The 12,917-nt window shown below is 41.0% G+C and overlaps 1 protein-coding gene across 1 annotated transcript in view; it reads left to right on the top strand.

Moving 5' to 3' along the window:
• BEND5 (BEN domain containing 5) overlaps window positions 1-12,917 on the top strand; it is a 570,403-nt gene that overhangs the window by 472,221 nt on the left and 85,265 nt on the right. The window contains exon 6 of the mRNA XM_027724293.2: window positions 4,138-4,177. Within this exon, the coding sequence (XP_027580094.2) occupies window positions 4,138-4,177 (40 nt within the window). The remainder of the gene's footprint in view (window positions 1-4,137; window positions 4,178-12,917) is intronic.

Below are 12,917 nucleotides of genomic sequence, written 5' to 3'. Positions count from 1 at the left end.
CTGCAGAGAGCAAAGTGTGAAAGAACATCTCATAGATAAGCTAAACTTAAATGAATGAGTTAATTTACACTCCCCCTGCATTTTTTTTCAAGTTTTGCAACTCTCTCTAAGTTAATTGAGGTGAAAATTAAATGACACCAGTCAGCAAATATTTTAAAGACCACCAAAATCAAGGAAGAGAAAGGAGGCACTCAGAAAAGGAGTTACTAAGAAACAGGAAAAAAACTGAGGGGTGAGTTAGAATGTATGTCGAGAAAATTGCATCTTGCAATGGAATAATAATCCAGGCTGACTTTCAGGCAAGTTGTTTAACTTGATAAATTAAGGAATTAGTTAAAAATAAGTGTATATTATGGGTGAACAGGGACCATTCTGCACACTTCAGACCAGCTCACCAGCGACGTTCTTCAACTGGTTTTCTAAAACATAATGAATTCTTGATGCTTAGTAGATTAATATTTATTGAGTGAATCAATGCTTAATTTATTAAAAAATTACCTTCCTTGTATTTTAATATGATTTATTACTCATCAGTGCTTATTGCATTAATTAAAGATTGTGTTAATTTTGTGGAAGTGAACACGATCTGCTGCAGGTTTGCTGTGCTGTGGGGACTGTGCCTCTGGGTAGTGCCAACCATGGAAACTGCTGGAGGTGGGAAGCTGGGATGAGTCACCTCTTCCTGCCCTTGGGATTTCAGATAGCCAGCAAAGTGGAAAAGAGGATGCTGCCCCTCAAGGGTAGGACAGGATTATAGCAATAGCAATACTGTGATGATACGGGGAACGTTTCTGTTTGCCTCCTTCAGATTATGGCTGATGCTGTGGAATTCATTTTGGTGTTTCTTATGGAATGTCGTTTTGTCAGCGTAGGTGAAATCCAGCCTTAGAGACATGGGAAACTCTCACCTCTTTCCCAACCAGGAACGACAGTCGTTGTGTTTCAGTGCTCAAACTGTAAGAAATTCTTGGGACAGTAGGTTGCCTGGAGATTGGGATGGTCCCAAGCATCTCAGCAGGGGCAGGTGTTTGAGAAGTGGAAAATTCCTAAAGGCAGAACAAAAAAACCCAGACATCTTGTGAGCTGAGTCTTTCAAGAAATCTGTCAAAACAGGGAGAGGGTGATCCTGCTGGAGGGGGGCCGCAGCTGCAATTTGCATCTCTCAGCACTGAAGAAAGAAGTGAATATATAAAGCCCCACAGCCACGATCCTTCTGGTGAAATTATTTTATTAATGGGTGTGACATTTGTAATGTCTCTCTCTTTAAATTCAAATACCGCTGTTTTTATAGCTACTCATAAGTGAGTCTGTCTGTTTTTTAAAAAAAATCCATCTAGTTACTAGGCTGCTTGCATCCAGCTGAGCCCTGGAAACGGCAGAGAGCTAGTCCCTGAGATCTGAGAGCAGGCTGGAATTTCCAGAAAGTGGTTGGATCCATAATTAGGGTACTTTTGCATGTTTAAATGCACAATTCTGCAATGCACTTTGCTGTTTGCTCCTCTCCGGGGCTGGGGTGAGTGTGCACAAACTTCCCTTGACGAGCTAAATCAGTGAAACCTCTTCAAGGTCCAATGAAGGTCAGAGCAGAGAATTTTTTCCTCTCCTGGTCACCAGGCAGGCAGGAACCACTGTGCTCCAGCCTGGAGCGTTTGGGTGGAGCCAGTGCCAAGGACCTGGTGGCATTTCAAATCCCTCGCAGCAGTTAGGTGTTAGATGCAAAAGATCAGTGCTGCTCCACTTGAAGTCAGAGAAATAACTTGAGCTTAAAGTTCAGCATATACACAGAGATTTCCTGGATCTGGAGTTAATTTGTTTTTTCCAAGGTCAGCCTGAAGGCAACATCCAAACTGGAAAAAAAAGTTAAAAACGGAATGTTTGACTTCTAATAATTTAATTTTATTTCCCATTTTGTTTAACCTCTCCTATATGCTTTTGTTTTCCTGACGTATCAAGTTAAGCTATTTAGGTTTTTATTTAATGTTTTTTTTTAGTCCATTTAATAGACTCAAGTCAGGACTGGGGGCCAATCAGGCTGCATGCCTTTCTCTCTGTTCCAAATCTTTGCATTTTGCAACTTTCTTTGATGCAGGATATTTATATTCCACCTTTTTTTTTCCTAGTAGAGAAGCTTTCACGGAGTATAGGCTTTGGATATATATTTTCTGCTCTAGCTGCTCATTAGATATACAGCATTTGGAGTTCCAGTTGTGCTGAGAAATGTAAGCAAAGCTTTTGGCCCAGTGGGGGCTAAGCTCTGGCATTTCATAGCTTTGTACATATGAATCAGGATTAAGGTGCAGGATCTATATAAAATTTAGCTCATTAGGAGATGTTTCGTCTTACGGCTCCCACTGGGAAGGTGGGTCCTTTGCTTACACACAGTATTCCTCATTTTGCTTTCCTGCTCCCTGGGAAAGGAGGGGGGTGAGCAGCCCCCTGCAGAGTAGGTACAGCAGTTCTTGTGCAGGGGACACAAAGCAGCAGCAGGGTATTCCTCTCCCTTTCACCATTACCCTGCACACCTGGAAAAAGACTTGGCACACGCTGGCCTCGGTATTTTATACTAAAGCAAACACAGTCGAGCACAGTGCTGAGGTCGTACTCGGGATGACTTACCAGAGTTGAGAGAACAAGGAGTGCCCCTGAAAACAGACAGGCAGGACTTCTCTCACAAATGTGATTTGTGTTGTACTAGATTTAAGGTGCTGAAGGCCAGAAAGGTTTCAGAAAATGTGGGATTTTTCAGCCTCACACCCCACCTGGCTTCCCAGCGGGCCACGTTCCCGTTGGGCACATAGCTCCAGTGTATTCAGTGGATGACCATGTCCATGCACTTCAGCCAGTGAAGCTTTACTACAGAGAAATTATGGATTTGGAAGGGAGTTTCATCAGTCATAATTTCCAAGGAAGAGGGTTCACAGTAGGGAATACCAAGTTGATGTTGCCTCCTCAAGGACTTTCAGCTGTCACACAGGGAATACAGTGAGTGCAGTGATGAGAATTAGATTAGAAGAAGATCAATAGGGCTGGCAATAAATGAAAGTAACACAGACATTATTGAGCAAATTAGGGGAGAGAAATTAAACTGGACAGTATAATCTTCAATACCAGCTAGACACACTACTGTTGGGCAAAATTAGGGAGACAACAGTAAGTTAGAAAGTGCTATGATGAAGAGGCATTAACAGTCTGTGAGATGGGGAAAGCCCTGCTTGTGATGGAAAGCTCTCAGCCCACAGAAAGGTGGAAAAGGGTGATAATGGTCCAGGAGCACATGGATTTAAGTGGTGGGTTACAGAGAGGTAACAGTGGGGAGATCACCTAAGACTGGGAACATGGAGCAGGCAGCAGCACTGGCTGCATGTTACAGGGAAAGGGAACCTCAGATGCACCCCACCATCACGAAGGCTTTGGTGGCATAGCTTGTTCCAGGCAGAAAATTTTCCTAACCTTCTAACAGTACAGGTTGGTTTGCCATGTGAAGTCTTGCAGGCCTTCCAGAAACACTCCTCTGTGTAAACTTGATTATTTGCCATAATAACTTCCCTGTATTTTGCTGTCTGTACAGATATCCACTGATGATCAAGTCAGGCAAGCTTTTGGGGTGAGGGATATCCGGTGGCAATGAGATCCATGGGCTGACTGCACTCAGCATGAAAAGAAGCTTTCCTTTTATCAGTCTTGAGTTTGTCTAGATACTCTTACATGTCTTTGAAAGGTTCACCCCAAGGCAATATAATTGTGTTTGATCACATACAGGCATTGAGTCAGTGATTGATATGAATAAAGAACTTAGTGTTGCTCGTCCCGGTTCCATGTCTTCTTCCCTGTGGAATCAGAAATCACTTTTATAAATATATCGGTCCATCTGTGCTTCTAGCTATCCATTTCAAGTATACGTTCCAAAAAAGAAATAGTAACACTTTATAAGTGCAAATAAAAACACATTAAAAGGACTGAGCAAGGGGTTTTTCTTCCTCATAAAGTGCATGTGGATCCCTTCCAAAAGAGTTACTGTGAGCCATGTAACTTGTAATTAATTCTGCTATAAATGTCAGAACACTTACTTTGCAGGTCTAAGCTGACCCACTAAAATTAGTCCCCTTTTAACAATTCCTTTTATAATTTGTTTTCCAGCAGAAACGACGGCTTGACCTCCTGACAATAACCAGCCCCGGTAAGTGAGCTCTGCCGCCCAGCTCTCTTCTCTTTTCTTAAAGAGATGGTTGTCTAAATGTGTTTTTCCCCCGTCTCTGACATGCAAAATGAAAAACACTGTTCCCCAGAAAATCTTTCACCTAATAACAAGTGACAGCTATATTGTGCTCGGCAAAGCCCCGGGCAGTTATCCGTTCACAGAGCTGCCTCTTCAGACCTTTACTCTATGAATTGGAGTGCTGATATTTCTTTAAGCCTCCTGGGGTTACAGTTAGTGGTATATCTGCAGGGCAGATGCCCTCAAATTCACAGTGTGTGTTCAAGTATCACGGAAATGCAAGCTTGGTGGCAAACGTGAGCAGTTTGGGGAGTAAGGAGATGGTGGCCCTCTATGAGCGTGGTGGGAGGCAGGAGGCCCATGCTCAGGGCTGAGAACCCCGAAGTGGATCTGCAAATATTTAGGTAAAAGGAAAATGCTTTAAATTATCTGCTTTGTGGTGGCTTTTGTAGTTTGCCTCTTGAAGAGATAAACCAAAATGTGTTGTATTGGGCAAGTGTTGGGCTCTTTGGCATTGTGAGTTTTGAAGTCTCAGCGCCGTGGCTGAGATGCAGGTTGGTTCAGTAGTGACCCTCTGTGATCTCAGCTCTTCAGGCTGGGTGGCTTTTCATTTATTGCTGTTTGTCTGGCTCACTTTCTTTCCATTAGCTGCTGCAGACGTTTGCTGCCCACCAGGTTCAGATGTACACCCTGCTCAAAGAGTGCCACATTTTGGTTAACTTTTTCAGTTTTTCAGATGTGTGTATGTATTAAGCTCTCAGGTTGGCTTTAACTGGGACTAATGAGTTCTGGCTTTAACTGGGAATAATGTGTTAGCGAAGTGAACAGGTGTTATGGGAAGTGAACAAAATGTGACACACATTTGCTTGGATAACAATTTTGCATCGATAATTGTTCTGACACTCTGAATGTAGATATAATCTGTGACATGGTTTCTCCTTCACTAACCTTGTTAAAGTAATAAGAATTAAAATAAGGAGGAGGAACACTTTGTTGGGACAGATGTTTGAGGCTATTGGCAATTGCATCACATTTTTGCATGTTCACTTTTCATGCAGTTTGCAATTATGTTAATGTATGCTCAGGGCACTTGCTGATAAAAGCAACAATACAGTGTGATACAGCCATTGTCACTATTCTGACTGTAACTTCAAGGACAAACATGGCACATTTTTCATTTTCCATATCTTCAGCATTCCTTGTTTCTAGAGGAAAAAGAAAAAAGATCTCTAAAGGTCTTAATCACAAGACACACTCAGATCTTGGATAAGGGCACCAAAGTCCGCAGTCACTTTTTTCAATAAGAGAAAAAGAGGGTTGAGGAGCAGAATAACTTAATGTGAGAGTTGTGTGTAAAACAAAGTTATGATACCTTCTTCATCTTTTCAGATGAATCACTGGAACAGTGAAAGAGTTGACTAGGTTGAGTTTGTGCATAGATGTGGTCACAGTAAGCAGCTATAGCTTCATATCTCTCACTTTAATACAGCAATCTACTCAGTCAACACAGCAATTAGTTGGAAGGTCTTCAATAACTGTAGGTAGACATGCTGCACTAAAAGGGGGGAAAAAGCTTTCCATAACATGTATTTTTTCTGGAACGCAAGTTTTACCATTTTATATTTAACCAGAAATCTACAATATTGGGTACATAGGAAAAAAAATAATATTTGTTCCATGATTACATAATTGAGTGCATATAGTTTTGCTTTCAATAGAGGCATTTTCAAAAGAAGCTTGGTGCTGGATCAGGCCAAACTTACCAAAGAACCTAAAGCTGAGATTTTTCAAAGAGGCTGAAAAAGTTAGGCACTTAATTCCTAGTAGGATTGGGAAATGTCAGGCTGTGGATTAAAGGGTTTGGTTTCAGCCCTACAAATACAAAAATAAAATAAAATAAATCATAGCCTTAGGGCTTTTATCTGTCTTTGGAGACTGCTACTTTAAAATATTTCATTCTTTGAGTACTAGCTCTAAGATCTGACACTGACAGTCTGCTTTTACAAAGTCTTGATATCGGTTATGATGGCTGAGATCGGCCTTAATCACTGTCATCCCTTAATTTACTGATTCAAATGAGGGACTGGGCTATTTGGTTGCACCTGTTAATCCTCTGGGACTTGCCTTGCCGCAGGCAGGCAGCCTTTGCTCCTGGTGGAGGTCACTCAGCCTTACTTAAAGTGGGAAAGTCCTCTGTGTCTCACAAGCAGTATAGGCTACCAAAACCCTATTGCTTGATTGTAAGAAAAGACAAAGAACTTCAAAAGCAAAGGTGACCTCTGTGATTTGCACCTCTGTTGTGATGAATATCATCTTTCTTTGTCGTGTGCGCGCGTGAAACTCTTGAACCAGATTTTGTACATTTAGTCGAGAATTGATGGTGATGCCTTGCAAGTATTACAACAGCTCTTCTCCATGTGCCACTAAAACTATTTCCGAAAATCGATCAGCCAGTTAATGAGACTAATTGCAAGATAAAATAATGCCTTTAATGTCAATTAAGGAGTGTTGAGACACAGGCGCCAAAACGTTCAAAAGTGAGTTTGTGGGATTACAGAAACCTACATCATCTCATGGCAGCCACACTGTTCCCCATGGACGTGGCTGTTGCACTATTCCCCAGGAATCAGTGACGGGCCAGAAGCAGTGCCCATTCCTTGTTCCCTGAATTTCCCCCCTGCCCATGCTGTGCTGAACCCACAGTGTGAGGGTGACCCACCACTGCCTCCTGCCTTGCTCCAGATGATTTCCAAACCCTCATCAATGCGTGTGTGGCCTTGTGAAACCTTGCTGAACAGTGCTGGACTTAAAAGCACATTTATATGTTAAACTGAACAGGTATAGATCATTAATCTGTAATCTGGACTGAGAGAAGTCTGGAAAAAAGGCGGGGGGGAAGAAAAAGGAAGAAGTACAGGTGCAGCTCCAACTACACAGTTTGTATGCAACATGCAGGGCTGACCTCTTCCAGCACCCCTAAGAGAACAGCTACAGGAAGCTCCACACCGTACCCCAAACTGGAGGAAGTCTTTGCTTTGCTTTGGATCTCCAGAAACAGCCAGACACAAATGATGCATAAGCTGGGAGCGAGCCAGACTCCCTCGTGCTCAAACACATTCCTTTGAAGTACCTGACACCCCTGTAAAACGTGGAGGGGAGTTCACTGCTCTGCCTTACTGCTGAGGAGCTGGAGGAATGTTAAGTTAAATTTATCAATGCTCTCGCCACACTCCTTTCTTCTTGCCCCTTGACACGTGAGGTACAATTAGAGTGCAGCGCCGGCGCAGCTCGGGGTGCCGGAGTCAGCGCTGATGTGCGCGGTGGGGCGGGGGAAAGACGTTAAAAATTCATTAGGAGCTGGCAGGGCCGTGCTGGCGGGGAGTGGGGCATAATGAGATTTAAGTTTTGGTAATTTAGATTTTCTTTAGACTTAGTTTTACCTCTGAATTTGATCCAAAACATTTCCTTAATGCTATTCTAATTGTCTTCGGGCTTCAGGAGCAAAGCTTCAGGTGGTTTAATTCTACCTTGTTGCACAAAGAAGGTGAGGATCTGCCCTTAGTTTCTGTGTGATCATGTTCTAGTAGCACTTTGAACATGCACATACAATCAGATCACATTTTTTTGGTAACTGCTCAATAGTTGCAAATAAGATATCCCTGTTTCCATAGCTTTTCCATGGAGACAAAGCTTTCTGCATCTCCTGTGTTTATGATAATAACACAGCTTTCCAATTTCTCCTCTCAGTAAGGTAAGTTCCTCTCCCACTGAAGTATTTTTTAATTATTGATACCATAAATGGAAGTGTGTTGGAAACTATTGGCTTTGAAAATAGCTAACATGTGATATTATCCAAGAACCATCAGGAAAATTCTTTTGAAATTCTCTTTGATTCAGCCGTCCTCAGGGCTTTATCCTTCTCTACCAGTTTCTCTACTGCCAATTTAAAATAACATTCTCTTGAAATCAGTGCAATGTCAGGAGAAATTCATCAGCACCGTAGGTGCATGTTTCCCAGATGTGTATAAACCTACTACATTTGGCAGCAGTAAATTGATTGCATTTAAAAAACCTGGGGTAGTTGAATATTCCGTAGTGCCCAGCTTGGCTACAGCATGGAATACAAAGCAATTTTTTTTTAAGTTTCTTTCAGCTCTGTTTTAGGTGCCACAAAGTAAGCGCTGACTCCATAATTCCTGCCTTTTGATTTACTCAGATTTTCCTGATGTGTAAACCACATCAGAGGTTTACATGCAGGGACAGAATGAGATATTCCTAATCTCTGTGGAGATTTGATAAGAAATGTTAATGAGTCGTGTGTGCTTCCCCCTAATATTCGAGATCTTACACTTTTAAACAGGGAAAAAAGCTTGATTTTAAAAGTATTTATCAGTCTGATCTATGTGGTGAAATAGTCTGCCCCCTTTAATATCATCAGTGCTGCATGCTCTAAAAATGTCTCCATTTCATTAATTTGTGATATACTGCTACCCTGAATTCTTTTAAGGTGGCTTTAGCTTCTGCCATACATATTTTACTGCTTTAAATTATAGATATAGGACTGTTGCCTGGTTAATTTCCTCTGGTTAGGAAAATATATTTCTGCTCTCCTGGCATTGCATAAAGTGATATGTGGGATTTGCTATATTTTTTAGCTGATTAAGTTTTGCATTTCTACATATTACTGCTTATGAGACCTCAAGTGAAACTACGTAAAGGAAGGAGAAGTTTTATAGTATATTTCAAAGTTTCATTTAACTATAAATTCCACCACTAAGCCCCGCTACAAGACTTTTCCATTACCTTCCTGGATAGTCTGGCTATCAACTTCTTTCTAATTGAAGCATGAAAATAATATGAACTCAAAGTCATGAAGCTATAAGCCAGGTATTAGTAGAAATGATACTGACTAATAAAATGTGACAGAAAGTTGTTTGTGGCCAAAACTCGGGTTTTTTTGCTAGCCCTTATTAATTAACAGTACATTGATTTTGGTCTAAGTATGTGTCAAAGGATAGCACCAAAGATTTTAAAGAGCCTTACATAACTACTGCTCATGTTTTTTAGGGATGCTTCACATACTAGTTTACTTGGAAAGGTGGTGGAGAAAAGAAATTACTTATCATTCCTGTAATAATTCAGTCTTTTAATGCTCAGTGACAGATAGAGGTGAAATTGTTTCCCATATCACTAAGACACTGGGTGTTAATCCACCCATTTGCCCAAAATACTATAAGATAACTGGGGAAGTCAGAACCTCATTTCTCAGCAAGGCAATAGACCCCAAATGGTTTGTCTGAACCCACTGTATAAGAATTTCCCTACCACAGAAATAAAATATAAATGCTAGAGTCTCAGCTCAAAGTGAAATTTCCCTCTTGTCTGTCTTAGTTGAACCGTAAAGCTACAGGAAAAAGTTTGTTCCAGACTTGAGGAAGCTTCAGTAAGATGATGTGCTAACAGAGAGCAAATATGGACTTTTTTTTTTTTTTTTTGGTGCCATTAGGATGGCTTCAGCTCTCCTGAGGCTAATTAGGAAATTTTACTATATCCAATTTCTCATCTTTACCAAATCTGAAGAGCTGTAAGAATTTCCATTTGCTGTGATGAGGAGAAGTAATATTGTTGCTTGTAATTACTCCTTCATGCAGATCAGTACCTTCCTAATTCTTACTTATACCTTTCCATTTGCCAGAGTAATAACTGCAGAGATGCCTCCCACTCACTGAACGGTGTTGCTGTTCCTACTGTCTTTTCCCTTGGTTCACATGTCCCGAGAGAATAAGTCCTCCTTGATCTTTCTGCCTGTCCCCTGACCTATCCCAATTTGTCTCCCCAAACATCACCCACATCCATCTCAAATATCACAGTTTGGAGTTCTATTAAAATGACACTTTTTTGATTCAATAATGAAACCAGAATTTTTTACCCATTTAGTGGTAAAATATTTACTTGCAGTAAGGCTGTTTCATCCCCACCTTTGCATTTTAAAAAACTGACCTTTTTTTGGATACATGTAGAATAAGTGATATTTGCAAAGTCGAAGTAAGACTGCAGAGAAGATATTCTAAAGGCTAATCCATTACTTCTGAAGAAAAATATCAAGCTTTTCCACAATCCCTTATTATTATTCTGGGTCACCATGGTGTTTCCATGCACCTTGGCATGTCCCTTTAATTGGATCCTTACATGGGAAGGTCCGGCATAGTTGCATTGAAAGCTGACATTTCTAACTAACTGACCTTTTCAGGCCCAGTGACACTCCTATAATGATTATCCTCTAGCATTGTTTGGACACAATACCACATACTTCACAGCACATAAAGAATATGTTCTTTGAGAACTATTCAAAATGCCCAATCTCAAGTTAGCAAAATGAGAAAATTGGGTGCAAACATTCATCAGAGTGTTATTGTGCAGGTATCGATTTGAATGCCCTTTCATTTCTCTGGGAAAAAGTGTTGTATTATAGAGCTCTAAATTAACTTCTGTTCTGTTTTTTTCCCCCCAGTAAGTATAAAAAGGTCAAATTCATTCATAAGGCTGAATAGATTTGCAGGATATAAGCAATAAGATAGCAATCAACCTTCAAATAACCTTTAAAGAGACAGTATCTTTTCTTATGAACAGTAATTGATCTGCTCATTAAGTCACTGTGCACTCTTTGGGGCTCACCTAGGCAAAAACGTGTAAGACCTGTGACGAAAGGACGTCAGCTACAGCAAAGCAGGGATGAATCCTCACTTGGAAAGAGAAATATTTTACGGGTTTCTGAGGGGTGTAAAGTTGACTGATATTGAAATGTGAATTCCTTGACTTGCCTGATACAAGGGTGAGTGAAAAAGACACGGAGAAGACCTTGAAGTGTGAATTTGGTATTTGTGAGGATGACGATTGTAGCATGTTCATACATGCCTGAAACCTGGATACATCCTCGACTTCCCTTTTGAATTTAGTGACTGGTGTGGGGGTGTGATCACTGCCTTTTGCCTCTGGTTGGTCTGTGTATGGGGGGGGTCTATGTATAGTTGGTGTATGTATAAGGGGTTGGTGTACGTATAGGGGAACCCCTGCTGCACATCACACATGGTTTGCCACCGTGTATTGTTCTTCTTCTGTTAAAATAAGTCAGCAGTTGCTTTCTTTGAACCATGAGGGCTCTCGAGGTGTGTGTGGGTTCATCATCTCTGCCTACACAGATGTAAACCTGCATCCAGGTTGTTGCAGCGCTGTCCCCCCAGTGCAGCCTCCTGTCACCCTCACACGGTCCTGGGCTGTGGCTCTGCAGCTCCTCTTGTGCAAAGGGGAGCTGCTAAAGGGCTGCTGGAAATTTCTCCAAGGAAGCTGTATTTAGCCAGAGACTCGCCTAAAAAGTGCTGGGATTGTCAATTTAAGATAGCAATCAGGAGATTAGTGTTCTGGCCATGTCCATATTTCATTTCTGCATGTAAATCCACGTTATGTTTTTAGCGTTATTTTTATGAATTGCACATAGGCTGAGGACTATCTGTGCATAATTGATTACAATGAGTTGTCTTGGTTTTTATCTTTGATCAGAATTTTCAGAGGCAGCAAGCATCCCAGGTGACGACGCTTTTTATGCAGTAAATGTTTGCACATGAGGCTTTCTGTTTTACTTCACAATGTGCAGAATGAGCATCTCGCTCATTTAGAGGGAGTGAAAATGAGAAATTCTGTGCACAGGTGTATTGTGCTCCTTCTCTTTTTGCATAAGCTCAGGAAAACTTAAAATAGTAACTTTTTTCTTGTTAAAAAAAAACCCAACATTTTTTGAGCATCAGATGTTTTTAGAAAGAATGGAAAGCATTCTTCCTTTTTAATGAAATTTTAATTTTCAAGGTCATCTGTATGGAAAAAGCCTCTGCATTTAAACTTTTTTTTTTTTTTGCTCAGTGACCTGAACAAGACTTAGTGAAAATCAGTGTATTAAATATCTAGAAGACAGCAGAGAGTTATATTGTATCCCAGTCCACAGGGGTGTCATCATGCTGGATGCAGTGTGAGCTGCCCCTCAATATTTGGCAATTTAAGTAGACAAAGCAAGGGGCAATGGGCAGGAAACGTGGAAAGAGAATGCCAAAAGAGAAAATTATTTTCATAGAAGTGCATTTTATTTTTGAGAAGCTGCCCACTACTATATTTGTCATCTTCTAGACTCATGTTTCTCTTTTCTTTCCTCCAGTCTCTGATGTAACAGAAAATGGCAAAACAGTGATGATTATACAGCTACAACGAGTGGGACTGAGGAATAGGGGAGCTGGAACTGCACAAAGGACTTTTTCTTAGCTCATTTGTTTCTAAGAATTGCCAGTGGGCTCATTTTTCTGGTATGCAGAACATCTTCTGTTAAAGCAGTTAGCCAAGGTCACAGGGAAACCCACAAGAAAGGATAACCTGGAGCCTCTGTTATTATTTTGAGCTTGTAACAAAGGAATTTTTAGTAGAGATTCAAATGGGGAAGGTGTGAGGGTTTTGTGAATTCAGACTGAAAGTGCAACATAACCCATGGTGGAAAAGTGACTTGTTCATCACACAGCTCAGTGCAGGATTGGAGGGAGTTATTTGAGGTGCTGCTAAATGAGATAACGTGAGCGCTGTTAGGCAGTAGTATCACTGCAGTGTCCTTAAAAAGCAGGTTAAAGGAAGGTGAAATACTGGTTTAACACCACGGTGTGCTCCT

Source organism: Pipra filicauda, unplaced genomic scaffold (genome assembly GCF_003945595.2).
Source record: "Pipra filicauda isolate LSUMZ 115617 unplaced genomic scaffold, ASM394559v2 scaffold461_size746293_pilon, whole genome shotgun sequence".
Lineage (NCBI taxonomy): Eukaryota > Metazoa > Chordata > Aves > Passeriformes > Pipridae > Pipra > Pipra filicauda.
Note: the sequence above shows the minus strand (reverse complement) of the source record. Positions and strands in the feature narration are given on the sequence as shown.